At 40.0% G+C, this 19,795-nt stretch overlaps 1 protein-coding gene across 1 annotated transcript; it reads right to left on the minus strand.

Moving 5' to 3' along the window:
• Positions 1–350: 350 nt before the first annotated feature.
• Positions 351–14,083, minus strand: ostc (oligosaccharyltransferase complex subunit). Its single transcript, XM_039669810.2, has 4 exons — positions 13,869–14,083; positions 13,322–13,415; positions 4,192–4,389; positions 351–772 (listed from the first exon to the last, which is right to left on the minus strand). The coding sequence occupies exons 1-4, from the start codon at positions 14,005–14,007 to the stop codon at positions 754–756; spliced, it is 450 nt and encodes a 149-aa protein (XP_039525744.1). The 5' UTR covers positions 14,008–14,083; the 3' UTR covers positions 351–753.
• Positions 14,084–19,795: the final 5,712 nt, after the last annotated feature.

Consider the following 19,795-nt stretch of genomic DNA (forward strand, 5'->3'; position numbering starts at 1 on the left):
AAGGGAGATCTCAGCGATAAACTCATTGTTTAGAACAAGAACAAGTTTCTAAAGAATTGTGACAGTATATTATCTTACTGGTTGAGGTTTTTTTTTTTTTTTTTCCATTTTATGTTAGTGTACACAATGCAGTGCTGTTTCTTTCTTTGCAATAAAAATAGAGCGTTTAGTCTTCAGTGCTGCTCTCTAGTGTTCGAAAGTTATCAAAACATCCAAGGTGACAATATAAGCCTTATTGCATTTTAAATCTATTAAATGAAATAAAAATAAATAAATAAACTTCCATTTTAAATAATATTTAACTTTTTCTAAATTTTTACATTTTAGTAAAAGTTTGACAAATCAAATAATTCATTGTGGGAAGTACATTTGTTTATTATAGAAAAAACTGCACATCAAACAGCCACATTCAATTTTCACAGAGCAGGCTGTCTACAAAATAACAGTAAAATGAGATATTCCAAAATTGATTTAGCTTGACCACAACAGTGATTTTCAAGGGCATCAATATAATACTGACCACCCTTTGGACTTTATAGAAATGTGATAAAATGTTTTTATCAGCACTGTCAAGATGTAAATTTAACACAATAAGAGTACGACACATTGCATGTGTCAAAAAAACAAACAAAAAAAAAACAATAAGGGAGGAGATTTCTGCCAGTGGAAATAATTCATCAGCATTTGATTGAGTCATTGGCACTGAAATGGTTTTCTGTATGTTCTCTTTCATCTCTCCAGCAGATTGCAGCTTTAACCCATAAGGTAACCACTGCAAGACAAACACATTCAGTCAATCATCAAAAGCAAGACAACAGAGATTAATCTTAAACCAAACTATGATGCATGCATGTATACAGTTTTAAAGAAACAGCTAAAACATTGCTGCTATCTCCCTGCTATACGCTGAGAATAACAACATCATGTAGCTCCAAGCAGAAATTAATGGACCCAAACACAACACAACTACTACAGTAAGTAATTAAAGACAGTTTTAGATTATTTGAGCCAAAATGGATACAAATCATAAATAGAATCACTTTTAATATGATTTAATTACTTATTAAATCATCTGAGCTTATTTTTTTTAACAGCAGATGGCACTGCGTGCTTAGAAACAGCCATACTCTGCTTGCTTCCAATTACACACCACTTAAACCTTCTATAAAATAATAATCATTCATAAAGTTCGAAAAGGTTGAAGCAAATTACGGGTGTTTGCAGTAGGCTGTTTACATTAATTTCGCGTCATAAAAGCATTCTGAGGTGCAAGTACATTCTCAAACTTAGCCGAACACACGAGCGCTCTTCTTTTGGCTCGTTTCCACTGAGGGGTACGGTACAGTACAGTATGGTACGGCTCGGGTCGGGTACACCATGATCAGGCATGCGTTTCCACCGCCAACAGTACCCTTACTTGATAGGCGTGGTATGCTGGAAAGAAGCGATCGACGTCATTTTCGCGCGAAGAAAGCGACATAGTAAACAATATTGGATGACAGACAGCAGATCTTGTTCTTGCTTCTCGGCATGTTTGTCACTAGAAACAAGTGCTGGCATTAGGCGTTTCCAAGAAGCCAATGCAAAGTCCGACTCAGGAGAATGATCCCAAGGACGCGAGTCCAGTAATTGTGTTAATGTAACAGCGCGTTCTTGAACGCGGCACTCTGCTCGCTCTGGCTCTGCGACTCCGGTTATCTCTGTATGTTCATTTTAGGCAACAATAAAACGAAATATGTTATAAAACACCACTCTGCTTCTTTTCGATTTCATTTCAATACATTTTAAACATTCTAAAGCACACAAATGTGGTTCAGGCAACACATAGCCTATTGATTATATTTACTGCATATGTATGTAACGTTATATTTATAACAAAACTAAATATAAAACAACCCTGCCTCTTTTCGTTTAAATTTAAAAATATTAAACATATTCCAGGCAATGTGTAATGCAATGTATTGCATATCGCATTGGTACAAATGTTGCAATAAACAACAGATAATCTTGTAATAAAATAAAAAAAGACAAAACTATCTCAATTTCAGTTTTATCAATAATAGCCATTATAAAAGTATAAGTAAAAGGTACAAAAAGATATACAGTAAAGCTTTAACATCAAGAAACAATTCAGTCAGTCAAATAGGCTATACAAATTCAGCGCTCAAAGATATGAAACTTCACGTAGCCTTCTGCCAAAACTATTGGCTAGGGAACGAGTTAAAGATTCACGAGACCAAAGATCACCTGTTAGGTCTGTACAAGACGAACTATATCTCATGTTTAACCACTACAGACAGAGACGTCCGCGTCAGCGGCAAACATCAGAACGACTAGCCGAGGAAAGGCTCTTCGGCGGGGGACACGAGCGCGAGCGTCCGGTGATCGATTGGAATGGATCTCAGTCAAATTATGATAAATCTATAAATAAACCACAGATTTGATCTTTAAAAAACTACTTTCTCGCCTGAAAAACTCTTAAAACTACATTTCGTGACAAAATAACAGTAGAATTATATTTCAACTGTATGCTTCTAATGCCCTTGTAGCGCACGCGAGTGACGATACTCTGCCCACCAATCACCGTTCTGCAGTGAGTCTAGCTCCACCTTTTAGTACCCTTTCACTGTGCTAGGTACCCCAACGGAAGGGTACCCAAAAAGTGGTACGGTACGGTTCGGCTTTTTGGTACCATTCACAACTTTTGACAGTGGAAGCGCAAATAATTGCGTACCGAACCGAACTGTACCGTACCGTACCGTACCACTCAGTGGAAACGAGCCATTAGTGAGCGTTTGAGCGTGTGGTTAAAAACTAGCCTAGAGCGCCATCTGCTGTTAAAAACTAAGCTCAGAATCGATTTGAGGGGGAATGGCATTTGGAAAATATTGGAATCGATCCACGAATCCAGATGAATAGATTTATTGTCCCAGCCCTAATAAGAACGAAGTAAACACAAGTTAATCATAAATTTAAAAGAAATACAGGATCATCTTCCATAACGCTATTGTCATTTATATCTCATATGTCAGTAAACGCTTGCGTTACCAAAGCGACAACTGACACATTTGCATTACATTGCACAGAACTCTGTTATAAGCCCCATTTTGGAAAATTAAACCTGATCTGTACCGGCTGGGCCGGATCGGCATGGATGTAACAGTTAAGCAACGAGAAAGGTTTGGCCCAATGGTGGAAAAGTAGAGAATGGCACACACAGAGTTTGGTGTCAATATGTCAAACCATTGCAGAGATACAGCCTAGGATTCAGTTTGGCATCATGCTCAAATTAGTTCATGAGATAAACGATAACGGTTTGGTGTTATATCAAGATTCCATCACTTTTTGCAGACATGGACTATCCTAAGATGATCTGAATCAAATTTGGTAAAAATTGGATCAACGGTCTAGGAGGAGTTCGATAAGAATATTTTCAAAGAAATTCAAATATCAGCTAAGTTTGATAGACTTTGGATTAAATGGTATCATTGGTCTTGATGTGTTCCTTATATCATGATTCATACCACTAATACCATACCATACCACTAGTCTCATTACAATAGGAATAATTTATCAAAATCTATTAGCATTTATTTGAAAAGGAATTAGAATTTTTAACCACAAGGTGACGCTGCCTGAAACTTTTTGAGTATCTCAAGGCATCACATCGAAGACACATACCAAGTTTCTTAACAATGCCCCAATACGTTCATAAACAATATTCAAAATGGTTGATGCACAAAATGTGGGACATGGGAGAATTGGATGTCATTCGACTCAATATGCTGTACTGAATCTAAAGAGACGTGATTTTCGGCCAAACCTTACAGAAGTTATTGCAAAAATTCATTTCTCCTGAGGTGGCACTTTTACCAAAACGGCACCTCAGGTCATGGTTGTCATAACACACACCAAGTTTTTGTCGGCATGGTCTGTTTCCTTGGCTCAAGACAACTCCTAGAACATTGCTCAGATCATCTTCAGAGGATAAAAGAATTTCTAGCCCTAAAAGTTAAACAATTACAGTTCTGTGGGTTGCCATAGACTCAAATTTGGAAGACGAAGACTATATGCACCTTTGGTGCTTGGCCCCAAATAATATTAAATAATCAGTAGGTGTTTCCACTGTAATAGTGTAATATAATATAAACATAAATAAATGTTAAAAAAAGCTAAAGTCTAGTGACTTACGGCAGTTTCATTCTCATGAAGACTCTGGCCATGAAAAAGCTCAGGAGCACGCTGACAAAGCCGATGAATAGCAGAAGGAAACGGTTGAGCTTGGGAATGTTGGGCGCATTAGAGCGATCCAGAATTATGAAGCCAAGGCCTCCCATCGTGAAGAGAAAACTGGATGCTAACCCCTCCATGATGTACTGACCATTCACCCTATAACAGAGAACACAACCATTCAGAGAGACTAGCTACAGATCACAGAAGCACTGTTGTGCTTTTCTGCACACGTCAAAAATCAATGTATATTAAAACAAGGCTTCCAAAAACATAAGGCCGGAGACACACTAGTTGCGTGGCGTGAGCGTGGCGTTTCTGTAGCGTGTCAGCTGCGTGGTGGCTGCGTTGCATTTTCTGTGTCTTTGCACACCAGAAACGTGTCTGATGCGGTGCTGCTGCTGCTGTGTGACATTGAGGGACAGTCTACATTTGGATTAGCGGTGTGTTGCTCTTGCCTTTACGACAACAATTTCAACTGTTATCACACATCTTCCAAAATCCAAAAAATATGGAAGTGGGCTGTCTGTTTATTTCAATAAGATTTACAAATTTTGTGTAGCTTCAACAAGCCTATATTTAGCCTGATGGTGGACAATCACTCAGAAGATACACTATGTTGTTATTGTAGCCTATTCTATCTTTATATCGTCCTGAGGCCCAGAACGTTTTTTTTTTTTCAAAAGTTTTTTCTTCTTCATGTAATCACATTGTTAAGAGCATTAGAAACAAATGAAAAAAAAATGTACTCATATGTTATTCTATGCCCTCTGTAGTGGACACCAGGACTCGATTGTTTAAAAAAATAAAAATGACATGAAATTCTATATAGGCAAAAATAATGTCAATATTTGAAAATCATTATTATTATTATTATTTGTTTTGATATCTGAATTTGTCAAAACCTAGACTTTCAAAGATCAAAACGTAATTTATTAATATGTATTTGTGTACAAAATTACATATAAACATCGTTTCCTATTGTTTTTTGCCTGCAAACGCTTCCAAGGCGCTTGCGTGTCGCGTGAAAAATAGGCATCGGTTCTATTTCTAGCATGCACGCGTTTTCCGCGAGGCTCATGCCGCGCCTGTCACGCAGGCAGTGTGCAAGCTCTAACCTGTTTACATGGGAGCCGAAATAAAAACAGACACGACACGCTGCTGAGACACTTACGCCACGCAGCCAGTGTGTCGCAGACACAGAGCTTGACGACGTAGATGTGACGAGATCTACCCGTCTGTCTTCTAGTGGCTGTGGCATGAGAAATCTGAATCATTTCCTTCCGAAACTTGCAGAGGCGGAGAGTGTGAGTAGGAGCTGTCCATGAGCTAGGAGCAGAAGAAACTTTTTCTAGGTATTCTGATTAATTATTTTGTCATTTTGCCTCCACGTTTCCCCGATTGCCCGCGAGCTTCTTCTCCTGTCCATACGGTATTCTCTCTACTGTAAGACAGAGAGTCGCTTGGTTATGACGCAATCGTTAGCCTACTTTACAAAAAACTGCTTCTACGGGGCCATAACATAAGCTACAATGTAATGGAGCATTTTATACATTGTCGTGTTTCTTTAGAAATAAATAAATGACAAATGGGGTCTTCAAACGCCTCAGATGTAAAGTTATTCACTGTCAAAGTGACGCCAAAATGTATGGGAGTCAATGGAAATGCTAACGCAAGTGAAGTTCTGCTACAAGATGACAGCTCCTGTGAGGCTTCAACTTCCTGTCGATGGATTACCCCCTTGTTTGTCTCGCCTCACCGTCGCTGCTTAGAAGTGCAACATTGTAAAGTGTCCGTCTGAAACAGTGTCGCGCAGCACAGCGTAACGTTCATTCCAAACGTTGTGTAATTAAATATATATATATATATATATATATATATATATGTATATCGGTATGGCGGCATATTAAAAATTAATATCATAACAAAAATACACCGGTTTTCGGTATGAACCAGTATACCGCCCAGCACTAGTTCATAACATCAATCTTTGATTCGGGTGTTTGTGCAACCGTGCCCTGAAGATTTAACAAAAGTCTGGGTAGGCCTAAGTTAAAAAAAAGTAAAAAGGAATTAGGAAAGAATGTGAAAATGAGATCAAAAATACCTTGCTTGCTTCTTTCCTCCATTTCACCTTAGTGCGAGGAAAAAAATGCATCGCTTCTTCTGTACGGAAAACGAGCAATTTTAATCGGTCGTCAATTCACTGTGAGTCTTTGTATCGTAGCAACGAGCACAAGACTGTGCTGTTATGAATCCAGTGGGAAAATAGATCTCGTGTATTGTTTATATATTCCGTGTGTGTATTTCTCTATGTGATAGATTATTTGATGCAAATAATTCTAGCCGGCTAAGCCAAACTTTATCAGATGGCGGCTCAATTTGGCTTATGAAATTACTGGCTGCGGCTAAAATTCTAAATGGTGCAAATGGCAGGATTTTGATGCAAGATGAAAAATGTATGCTGAATATTAGACAATATTAGACAGAACAGTGGCATGTCTTGATCAAACAGGATCAGGTTATTTTATGCTTAAAGGGGACATATCATGCAAAATCCACTTTTTTAGCCCTTAAATGCATTTTGTTGTATATTTGGAGTACAGAAAAAATGAAATTATTCTCTTCAGGAGCTTCGTTTATATCTTTGTATTCTGTTTTGGTCATATTTTTCAACCTGTTCAGATTTTTCTGTTTTCTATGACTTTTTTTTTTTAACTACAACGTCACCGTATTTGCAGCGGAACTGCCAAATAAGGACATTGACTACCGGTCCAAAACTTCGAGCAATCCGCCATTATTACAGGGATGCAAACACATGTATGGTCCAAAACGAGAGAGGTAATCGAAACCCTCCCCCGCGGAAAATATCCAGATACTTATATTGCCACCAACCCCTGCCATCCCCGGCCCACCCCTGGGGGTACGTCGAGGGTACGGCGTAGTGTACGGCGTTAACTACGCACGTAGGCTACGCCGTTGTGAGCATTTATACTTCTGCGTTCAGGTCTTGGTTGCTCTGCATTACTGCTCCGAAACGCTAGTTGGCGGCGGAGGGTTTTAATGTTCCACTGTGTTTAGATTCCTCGCAGCTAGGTTACTACAAGCAATAGCGACTGAAAGAGAGCTGATCATGTTGGAGTTGGAGCTTATTGAGGTGGAAAAACAGTTATTTTCAGTGAAATTACAAAAACTGAAAGGCAGAAATGAGAGAAGACGTCGGAGGAGATGGTACGTGTGGAAATGCGTAGGAGGAAATGCGATGCTACCAAGCCGACCAATCACCGATCTTGCGGTCCGCGTCGTCGCGACGTGTAGTTACATTTTTGAAGAGGTGCGCGTCAGGCTACGGCGAAGGGTACGCGATATGGGACGCGTCTGTGCGTATGCTACGGCTTAAGGCCAATTTATACTTCTGCGTCGAGGGTACGCCGTAGTGTGCGGCGTTGGCTACGCACGTAGGCGACGCCGTTGTGAGCATTTATACTTCTGCGTTCAGGTCTTGGTTGCTCTGCAGTACTGCTCCGAAACGCTAGTTGGCGGCGGAGAGTTTTAATGTTCCACTGTGTTTAGATTCCTCGCGGCTAGGTTACTACGAGTGAAAGAGAGCTGATCATGTTGGAATTGGAGCTTATTAAGGTGGAAAAACAGTTCACTTTAGTGAAATTACTAAAACTGAAAGGCAGAAATGAGAGAAGACTTCGGAGGAGATGAAACTTGTGGAAATCATAGACAGTGGTGGAAAAGCGTGAGAAGGTACGTGCGGAAATGCGTAGGAGGAAATGCGATGCTACCAAGCCGACCAATCACCGATCTTGCGGTCCGCGTCGTCGCGACGTGTAGTTACATTTTTGAGGAGGTGCGCGTCAGGCGACGGCGAAGGGTACGCGGTATGGGACGCGTCTGTGCGTATGCTACGCCGTACCTACTGCGCGCACCCTACGCAGAAGTATAAATTGGCCTTTACCTACCGCGCGCACCCTACGCAGAAGTATAAATTGGCCTTAATGAGGCTCAGAACCAGAACACACACACACACCCTGTCCTCTGTTTCTGACGTGCTCTCTGCTCGGCGTCGCTGCAGATTGAAGATGAAGAACGCGCGCTGAATCTGATTATAACAAGAAGTTTGATGATTAGCCGCATTTCCACTGCCGGGCTAGGGCTGGGCCAGAGCTAACAGCGAGCCGAGCCGAGCTAGTGGCCTCGGGCCTCAAGCACCGGGCTTGCGTTTCCACTGCCGGGCCAGTAGCCCCACAGCGCTGCCCTAAACCCCGCCCCTGACATGCCTTTCTGGATGAAACGTCATACAACCCAACCCATTTCAGCGGGTTTTATGAATTAATTTGAAGTAGTTATGCATGCTTTCGTAATATCTCGACTGGACTACTGTACTTCTGTGTATATCAGCGCCCCTCAGGCTTGTGTTTCACGTCTACAATTAGTTCAGAATGCAGCGGCTCGGCTTCTCTACGGGAAACGTAAATATGATTCTGTCACGCCAGTATTGATCTCACTACATTGGCTGCCGATCAAATATAGAATTGATTTCAAAATTCTATTGTTTGTTTTTAAATCCATTCGTAATGAGACACCACAGTATTTAACAGATTTGCTACACCCCAACGTTCAGTCAAGGTCACTTGATCCGCAAACTCCGGACTAGTTATTGCAAGTCCCCAGGACAAGATTAAAAAATAGAGGTGATCGTGCCTTCTCTGTCATCGGCCCCAAATTATGGAACACTCTCCCGGTTCATATTAGAACTGCCACAACTGTATCTACTTTTAAGTCCTCCCTCAAGACGGATTTATTTTCTTTGGCGTTTTAATTATACCTTGATTTGCTGTTTCAGGATTTTATTTTTATGTGTTACATCTATTTTACAGCTTGTGTTTGTTTTATCTTCTTTTGTACAGCACTTTGGTCAACCTCGGTTGTTTTTAAATGTGCTTTATAAATAAACCTTCTATTCTATTCTATTAATTTATTTTTTAAGTTAGGAAGATAGCATGTATAGGCTATTAACTAGGGGTGTCCATGGTTAACCGATTAACCGTTTAATTGCATAACCGAGTGAAACCTTTTTGCTCGGCTAAGTGAATACATATTTGCACAAAACTTTTGCGTTTTTTTTTCTGAATGTCAATAAAAAAATATTGTGAAATGACAGCGTTTCCATTAACAATGTTATGCGACTAAAACATCTTTTTTTTTCTTTCGCGATAAGTCATTCCAAAAACAATGGCAACGGACGTTGGTAGTATCACAGCCACCGCACTAGACATTATTATTATGGACGTGCGTGTTATCCAAGCATTAATGGCAGGGAAAGAGACAGAGTTCTCCCTCATTTCTGCTCCGAGGTCTTGATTGTGACATTTCTTTGAGGTTTTGTCTAATAGGCTATTCCTTGTATCTTTTATGAATTTTATGAATTTTAAAAAAGAACTCTGCCTCGTATTGTCCAAACGGTCTAATTTTGTGTTCATTCGTTTCCCCTTATTTAATTTAATCCGTTGGCCTAATTGCAAAATGAAAAATGAACGGGTGTTGTATTTTGTAAAACGCAAAGTTGAACACCAAAATGTTCATTTGAACTGTAGGCCTATGCCAAATGCTGCGCAAAAATATATAGGCTACATATCGACGAATTTTCAGATATTTGTTTAATTTTTTTGCCCCTTTAAACATTTAAAATATTTGACAAATTAATATGAAAAAAAAGAAAAGATTTTACTGGAGGCCAAATTAGAACCTGGAAATGATATTTTCCCCGCAGTGCTGAATGAGAAAAGCCGTACCACAGCCTACAGAAAGGGGATTTATAGGTGATTTATAGGCTATAATAAATGTGTCTGATAATAAAATAATATAAAATAACGAAGCATTAATTTTTTACTATTATACCATGGTCTGGGTGAATACTCGATTCTGATTGGCTGCGGGGTGTCCGTTAAAATGTGATAGAGGACACCTAGTAAAGAAGTTCTGGTGAAACTTCCTGTTTACCATTCGAAATGAATAAATAAATGCGCTGCCCACAACAGCTGTGAGTAACCATAGCAACAGGCAGTCAAAGTATCCGTTAACAATTTGCTCTATCAAAACAACATCTAACGTTAGTTAGGTATTACATAGCCTACTAATACAACAATGAGCGACTTCGTTATTTCTTTTAACATTTATGGAGAATGACAACTTTGACGACTGGGATGCTGCTGAAGAAAGAAAAAATGTTAATAAAACGGAGAAACGTCGCAAAGAAAATTACACCGCTGCTGCTCTGAATGAGACCCTGCGGGAGTTTCACGCAGCAGTCCAGACAACCAAGGCAGGAGGAGAGTAGGCTACAGCGTTTCAAGCCTAAGAAGCCTGTTTGATTAATTGTTTTATGTGTAATTAAAAAAAATAAATAACTATGCCTACCTTTGTGTTTCATGAAAAAAAAAATGCATTTTGAACCTGAAGGGTTCTACAAGCTGAGCGGACTATAAATATCTCTGGTTGCTAAATAAACCAGATGAGTTATTATTTGTAAAAACTTGATTTAGCCTAATTAAAATATAAACTAGCAGCTAATGTTTTAAAAATGTTTTATTTGGCAAGTGACCATGGTATAAGCGGGTTAATGCCCTTCGAGGTGTCCATTGTCAGGTTTTAATGGACTTCGGCGGTGGCAACCGTCCTCCGCTGCGCGTCGGCCGGTTCACGCCTCGCTGTCGTCCATTAAAACCTGACAATGGACACCTCGTCGGGCATTAACCCTTACATAAACTATTGTTTTCTAAATCATTTTCGGCTAAAAACATATCTCCATCTGCGGATGCACATTTAGAGAGAAATTAATTAGCTACATAATGACATAGTCAGAAGATATTGGCTTTCGATTCGAATTTGTTTGTTTTAAATTGGACATTTAAAGCTTTAGTCTACAAAGGATAGGCCTATAACCCCTCTAGAAAGCTTTAAATGTCCGATTTAAAACGAGCAAATTCGAATGCGGTGGCTGTTTCAGTTCTCGCGCTTCAGTTCACGGAGATCATGAAGCGCGCCTGATTGTTAAAGCACAACGTTTTCTTGTAATTGTGAGTTTACGCAAATAAATGTATTTGTGAATAATGTATTATTATTTTCTGTATGACCAGAAATGAAAGAGTATTTTAAGTTGTTTCCACTAAAAGAACTGCAATGAAACTGTATCTTTGACAGACCAGTACAGGCGATTCTCCATTTCGAGCAGCGATTTTTTTGCGCGATATAAAAAAGTGAAATGTGCATCTTGCTTCAGATCATAACTAGCATTACACCGATAAACTCCGCCTTTTACCTTGAGCACACCTCTAGCCCGAGCTGGCCCCCTCTGGCCCAAGGTATTCGACGGGCCAGAAATCCTGGCCGTTGGCCCTGAGGAAGCCCCGATCAAGCCCTGGAAGTGACAGTGGAAACGCGACTGGCCCTGGCACGCACTAGCACAGCTCGGCCCTGGCGCGGCAGTGGAAACGCGGCTATTGATTTTTCATTAGGCTATTTTTAGTGCCCCCTCAGCACTTGGTGCCCTACGCACAGCGCGTGATGCGCGTGGTGGGAGCGGCGGCGCTGCTTGTAACATGAAATCCGCTTCGCTTGCGGCATTCTGAAAAGTTTTCATACGGCATTTCATACCCATCTATTTCAATCCCATCTCTTCGGATCTGCACGATTCACACAAGTCACCCAAACTGACGTGAAAAAAGCAGGAGGCGCCGAAAAGTGCGCAGTTTGCATCCCTGTTATTATTTCTCGCTCCGATATTGTAGTCCGAGCTCAATGATGCAGAAGTTACGAGAGGGCAAGCCTAAAGCACTTCAAGGATTCCCACTTCAACAACCTCCGCCAGTAACGTTATACAGAAGGGTTTGCCGATTGACTTCGTCTGAATGAGAGGTAAATTCCTTCTATCTTTGGAGACGACAAACAGAGCATTATGATAAGCTGTAAATATAGTTAATAAAAATAAAGTACTTTACTTTCTTAAAACACATGGTGATCATGGTTTAGCAGTACATTTGTCTTTCTTTGTTTTTGTTTTGAAGTAACGTTACACGTCTGCAGTATTATTGTTCTTGAGTTTCATCAATGGTCATTTAGCTGCTTTTCTGATGCTTTTCTAAACGTATCATATTATCAATACTGATTATTTGTGGTAAGATTAGACCGTAGTCATTTATCTTGTCAGTGTGCTTGTTTTAACAAGAGAAATAGTCGACTTTTACTAATAACACAAAACAGTTAACTCACATACCAATACATATGAAGAGGTTGTTCTGCAGGTTCGTCGTCGTCTTTATCAACTCGCTCGCTCTGGCTCGAATATGTAAGGCTTGATGGACAAGTCTTCTGTTGTTGACATTTTATTAACGTGTGAATAAAAATGTTCTTTGAAGGTATCGTATATAATCATATATCTCTAATCAAAGTACAATAATGGCCGAACGTGGGGAGTTGAACTGACCGTGAACTCATCGACCTGGAGAGCGGGCGGGGTATGACGCATCTCCTTTTTATTTAAAGGGGTCGCTTTGAAACGGGTCGCTCAAAGACGCACATCAGAAAAGGGGTAGAAAAGGGGCTTGTGGAGCTATAATAATGAGGAATTCAGACCCAAGCATTGCAGTTATGTTTTATATAGACCACAACGGTATGATTTATATGTAAAAATGAATGATTTAAAAGCATGATATGTACCCTTTAAGATAAAACAAACATAAAATCTAACAGCATTAGCTGTAGCATGGAGGCTGCAAGCCTATGAACAGTGTAGGAAAATGCACCGTGTACTAACGTGAACAAACAATGAACAGCTGGATTTTCATTAACTACCATTAACAAAGATTAATAAATACTGTAACAAATGTATTGCTCATTGTTAGTTTACGTAGGCACAAAAGCAGATACTGGATTTGAACAGCAATAAATCTACAGACTAATTTATTTTAATATTGGGGGTAATTTAAAAAAAAATATTATATAGGCCTATGGCATAAAGTGAAATTTCTCTGGCAAAAGTGAAGTGACTCATGACAGGCTGTATAAAAATGAAAACCATTACCTGTACGCCAGAAAGGCCACTGGCCGCTGATGTCCGTGCTCATCTGTCATTGATCCGACACTCGGAGGTTCAACGATCACATCGTATATGATGCCTTAAGAGATCAGAAGAGTATGGTAGCAGTATGATCACAGTTTTAAACAGTCATTTTAGCCTAAGACAGACTAATGTCGCACTTAAAATTATATATTTATCTATTTAATATATAGCAAAATAACAAACTTCCGTTTTTATTCTTTTTCATGTAATAAGTAGTAGCGTAGAGTAGTCATTATGTCTGTGTGTGTGTGTGACGTGTTACAATATAATTTGAGATCAATGAATGCCAACACCATTGTAAGAGAAACCAAACTGTAACTCGCAAGATAATTTCACAAAGCACGAAAGCATGCATCTTGAAATTCAACTGAACTGTAATACAAAATCTCCACTGAAAAAATATACGTTATCTTGTAAATAAACGGTTGTGCTGTGTGCACAGACAACAGGATTAGAGTTAGTAAGTTAGCTAAAAGCTAGTTTAGCCTCAGATTGCTTTGAGACTTACCACCGGTGATGAGAAAATATGAAACAATCACGACGGCATATACGGTCATTGCAGAGGGCATATGTAGCCATGATGGTTTTTTAAGTTTGACATTCGGGCATTCCAATACAGCAAACGGTAGGCTGAAGAGAGTCTCCATGGTTTAATTCAATGATGTGTTCCTGTGGCTGCCAGGCTAATGCATACGTCACACTGGCCGTAGAACGACGTGTACAGGAAGAGAGGAGGAAAAAAAAAACAGGAAGAGAGGAACATTTCCATTTTGGGGACGTCTAAAAGCTTTACTGTCCATGGTCTAATGGTCTAAAGCAACCTCTAGTTTGTTTAAATAATAATGTATTTCAAAAATGAGAGATGATTTCCACAATGAAGCAGGGTCTTAATTATTTGATCCCCAAAAAGGATAAAGATGCACTTTGTAATACATTTTCCCTAAAGATTAGAATCTTTTTTTTCTTCATGTTGATAATATTTTTTCTATTTTTAAATACAGTTCTTTTGGAGACTTTTTGTTGTTTTTTTATTTTATTTTATTTACCTTTAAATTACTAGATTTGATTAATATAAAGAAATTGTAATTTAGGCACACTCCGAACATTCTTTCAACTCAAATTAGGAATAGCTTACAATTTAATTCATAACCCTTTTGATTCAGCTCAAAATATCTTACATTGGGTGTCTGCCGAACTCTTGTAGGAAAAAAAATAATAATATAACGTGATATTTCATTTCATTACTATTGCCACTAGATGGCATTATAGTTCTAGTCTAGCTACTCATAGTCTAGTCCATATGGAGGAAAGTAATTTATTTTCAGTATGCATTCAGATACACATGTAGACATTATAAATATAAATATCTTGATGTTGCTTTAAAATTTCTTCCATCCTTCTCTTATTCTCTTTTTGAAATGTGTACACTTAACAGTTGAGCTTTTTCTTCTTCAGTCACTGCATTTTTCTCTTCATCTGCTAAAACTGGAATATTCTGAGTTCTATAAACTCCAACCATATTTTTTAGGACACTCCATACTTCTCCCAATTGAGATTCCCTTCCTATTGTGGAGTAAAATGATAGCTAATATTTCCTTTTAGCTTGCTTTATTATTTTACTGTGCCTGTTTCCTCTAATTATAAAAGTTGTACAGTATTGTTTTTTGCCTTTAGCTAGCTGAATGACTTCTATCTTTAACTGCTTTAGTAAATTCTTCATTCCACCAAGGAACAATCTTCATCCTTTACCTTCTGATTTAGGATTCTTCCGCTGCATTCATTTAATTTAATCTGTCAGAACATTAGTCTATTCAATTTCAGTATTATATTCACAATTTCATCAATGCATAACTCCAGGAACTATTGTTATATCTAGACAAAAAGCTGATGAATGCCTTATACTGAATCTGGTTTCCCTTCACATCATTTAGGCCTAAACATACTAAAGCTTGTTACTCCATAAACTCTTCTTGCGTTAGAAGTGCTTCACTAAAGTGAATTAAAGTGAAAGTGAATTAATCCCCACACCATATGAAATTATCCCCAGCCTTGGTTCGTATTGTATTCAATTCATCAAATGTTAACTGATTGCATGGATTATAAAAGTTGACATCCCCTTTCCATGTGTCCATTGCTCTACAACAACATTCACTCTGAGTATCTAATATTATTTCTCTAAAAGCTACCCATCTTTTAAGGTTCCACATCCCCCAATAATTGATCCAATTCTATCCTTTCTAACCAACTTGTACACAGGGATGATAAAATTTAATTGCAGATAAAGCCAAGTCTCCTGCATACAAATAATGTGGTAACACTGTTAACTGATGTACAAATATTTTACATTTTTGGCCATTCACAATCAAACCTCGGGCATTCCATTGTAGTATTTTCATCTAATAGTTTTACTTCTTTTACTTCCTGAAGGATCACAAATCACTGCAGTTACTTCTGTTTGTCCTAGTAGCACCCGAATCTGTTCTACTGGAATTTCAGTAATGCCCAAGAGTTGAGCAGCTGCAGATATTATAATTTTCAGCTTTTGTTTGTTTGAGCTGAGCAATAAATGCCACAAAATTAAGTTTGTTTACCACAAGCATATTTCCATCCAAGAGACATGCATGTATCTTTAGATTGGGTTGTGTTGTACTTGCTAGCATGTGAAATATTGTGAAGCCTATGTTTTGTATACTTAGGTTTTCTTCTATTCACCTCACTGTACCTCCAGCTCGTTTGACCATCATGGGGTTCAGAGCCTTCAGCCGCTCAGCCCCTCGTCTCTGGAACTTGCTTCCTCCAGACATCTACAACAGTGACTCGCTTTTCATTTTTAAATCCTGCTTGAAAACTCATCTTTTTAAACTGGCATATCCCACGTGATTATTTTTCTCAAATCTTTCTTTCCACTTGTTATGTACCATGATTTTATGCAATGTAATTATAGTTGTTCATTTTATAGATTGCTGTACTGTTTCATTTTGTTTTGTGAGGTGACCTTGAGTGTTCTGAAAGGCGCCTATAAATAAAATGTATTATTATTATTTTTAATATTTCATTCCTTCTGTAGCTTGTTTTTGTCTTTACAGTCAATAAACGCTGCATTCTGTGGCCCTCACAAATTACAACAGCATTATCTTCTTTTCTCTTTACATGGGAATGCTGTGACATGACCCAATCTTTGACTATTAAAACATCACAGTGCTAGTCTCATATATGGACGAACAGTGTAGCACACATACAATTCTGATGCGTGCTTTGCAAGTTTTTTGCAATTGAAAGTTAATACAACAGTAGTACTACTTGACCACCATTTCTACACTGTAAAAAAATAATCATAATTTTAACGGTAAAATATAGCTGCAAGCAGCCATTACTGACTTTTTTACAGTAAAGTAAAAAAAATGACTTTTTTACAGTAATAATGACTTTTTTTACAGTAAAGTAAAAACAGTACAGTAAAAAACCCATTGCCAGCTTAAAAGTTTTTGTTATGTATGCTAATGACGAAGATGAATTAATGATATTAAGAAGAGGTTCTCCCCTGTCCTCTCTCTCTGGACAGTCTGTCTGGGCCGTTGTTCGGGTGGCCTGGCATGTGCGTCGCCCTCAGCGAGTGCAGATATGGCACTGGGACCAACTCAGTATGCATTCTGTCAGATGGAAGAGGTTCCTGGATCTGACACCGCCCTGACGGTTTAGATAGGATACCTGTGAGAAAGTCTCACTAATGACACTGATTTATAACATGAATATATAAGAGCGCTCTCTTCCCGTTTGCGGGGACTCTTATTTTGGCGGAATGCAGCTTGTTCGGTGGATTACCTCAGAGCGCAGTGCGCGTGCGATTCAGTCTGGTATCAACCGTTATCTTCAGTGAGAACGGGCTGTGAAATGAATGCCGTTTTAAGATCGTCGTTGTGCTACTTCGAGTGTTGAAGTTGTGTGCGTCCAGAGAGAAAGTGAGTTTGTAAATTTCACTACTCGATTTAGGTTGATTGTTGTTTACTGTATAGAGAAGTTAAGAGAGTGACGACACAAATGGATGCTAATGTGAAGTATAGCAGTATTTCAGTTATCATCCAGTACAGTGTAATCATGTAAGCTGTGTAGCTTTATGGTTTATGTTCTACTGAATTTAAAGGAAACACTGTGTTAAAGTTTGAGGGAAGCCAGTAGTTTTAATGCTATTTATGTTGTCATGAATGTGATGGAGATAATGAAAAGGCATTGTTTGTTAGAGCATATCTTTTATTTGTTTGTTACAGACCACACACATATGCTGATTTACTTCTATGGACATAAAGCACGAGACGAGACAGAGTGTCAGTGAAATGTGCACAGCATTGTTTAACTCAACCTAATAGGATCTGGCTCCCCCTCTGCTTGTTCAAATAAATCTGTTGAACTGGATTCCTTCTCCGACTTTGGTGTTCTAACCGGCACACCTGTATCAGCTTCATCTTAGTAGCAACAGCTAGCACCTTACAGTCCTTAGCCTCTCAGTTACATTTGGTCTTTCGAGCCGGATTCAAGCTGTTCCGGGAACATGCAACAAAGCAGTGAAGCATCCTGGGTCCCATCAACTCGACCTAAGAGACAACGAAGACCGCCACAGTATCTTGAGGACTATGTGGTTGGTCCAGTGAGCCAACAGGAATGTGTTCCATCACGTACAAGTTTGTTACAGCATATGCATGGGCTAGAGGGGTGGAGCTCTCATCATGAGGGAGCAGTTATGATGACGCCTGAGGAAAATGCACATGTCACAAAGTCCCCTCGTCAGGTTCAATGGGACACAGATATAAGTGTGCATGACGAAGAGTATTCTCCCAGCTATGATACGCGTTCAACTGGCCGACGTGTGGAGTGGACAGACACTCTAACACCCTATGCAGAGGATGGAAATGAGCTGTATGAGATGCGTAGAGAGAATACATCATTATGCCGACCAGAAGAGAGCAGGCAGAGCGGTCGTGCACAGCTTTGGGGGATCCAGAGGGTAACGCAATCGCCTGTGGCCCCAGTCAAGACACTGCAGAGGACACGACAAGAATCGTGGCCAGTGCCACCCCCTCCTCTAAAGGATCACTTTCCAACCCAAGGGAGAGAAGAAGAGGATGACGACTGGCTACCTCCTCCACCTTGGCCCTCTGCTGAACCACCGCCAATGCCTCCGGAGGGTGAGGAGACACAGATGGTTACTATGATAGATAAAATGATGAAGGAACTCCAACTACTCCGAGACAGTGCTGCATCTAACTCAGCAAATAGAAGTCATCTGTCTTCAACCCCTAAGAGACCACCAGCTTGGAAGCTTCATGATACTCAGCCTCCGACTCACTGGTCGCAGTATTACTCACCAGGGATCAACTCTCCTCCTGTCATGGACTCGGCTAAATCTGGGCCTCCACCTAAACACGTACCAAGGCCTCATATGAGTCATCGTACCCCCTATCATGACGTACCCTATCAGCCTTCATCAGCAATGGCGAAGAAAAAGGAATACCATGGGCCAATGCCGAAAATCCCCCTTTTCATCCACAGGGACCCCATGGAATTCTCCCGCCTGAAGCTCGCCCTAAAAAATCTGTTGCCTATGCATGCCACTGAGCTCTTCAAATATCAGGTTCTTGTGGATCATCTGAGGTTGGAGGAGGCCTGCCTTATAGCTGACTCGTACATCAATTCACCGATGCCGTTCTCCGATACAATGGCCGCATTGAATGAGAAGTTCGGTCAGCCACATCAGGTCGCCTTAAAGAGAATTGCTGCTGTCATGGACTCACCAGAGGTCAGACGGGGAGATACAGCAGCATTCGAGAAGTTTGCTTTGCATGTTCAATCACTAGTGGGCATGTTAAAGACCCTGGGCTCTGATGGAGAAGTTGAGCTAAGATGCGGCTCACACGTTGCACGGCTACTCTCGAAACTTCCGTCTGAATTGAGGGCAAGTTTCCGCCGTCAGATGTATCACCGACCTGGCTGTACTCATACCCTGCTTGACTTAGCAGAGTGGCTCCAGTATGAGTCGTGGTGTCGGAGTTATGACGTCTCATCTGAGAACCGAGTCCACGGGTCACTGAGCCACAAAGCTGAGAAGCGACACAATAGATCATCGGCTACCGTGTTACATGGGGTGGAGAGCTCTGGAGATGGTAAGACCATAAAGCGAGAAGGTCAGAGTCCCTCAGATCTCAGAAGGCGAGGCAAGATAAAGCAGTATTGCCCATATTGTGAGAGTTCGGAACATTTCTTGAATAAATGCCCAGCCATTCAGAAGTTCACAAGGGAGGAAGTCATAGAATGGATCAAGGTGAATAAAAGATGCTGGAGATGTGGGAGGTCCCACCAAGCCGCACAGTGCGACCTCAAAAGACTTTGTGATCTGTGCCAAGGAAAGCACCTGAGAGTTCTCCATAGTGTGAACACCCGTCC

The sequence above is a fragment of the Pimephales promelas genome, chromosome 1 (genome assembly GCF_988280905.1).
Source record: "Pimephales promelas chromosome 1, fPimPro1.hap1.1, whole genome shotgun sequence".
Classification (NCBI taxonomy): Eukaryota; Metazoa; Chordata; class Actinopteri; order Cypriniformes; family Leuciscidae; genus Pimephales; species Pimephales promelas.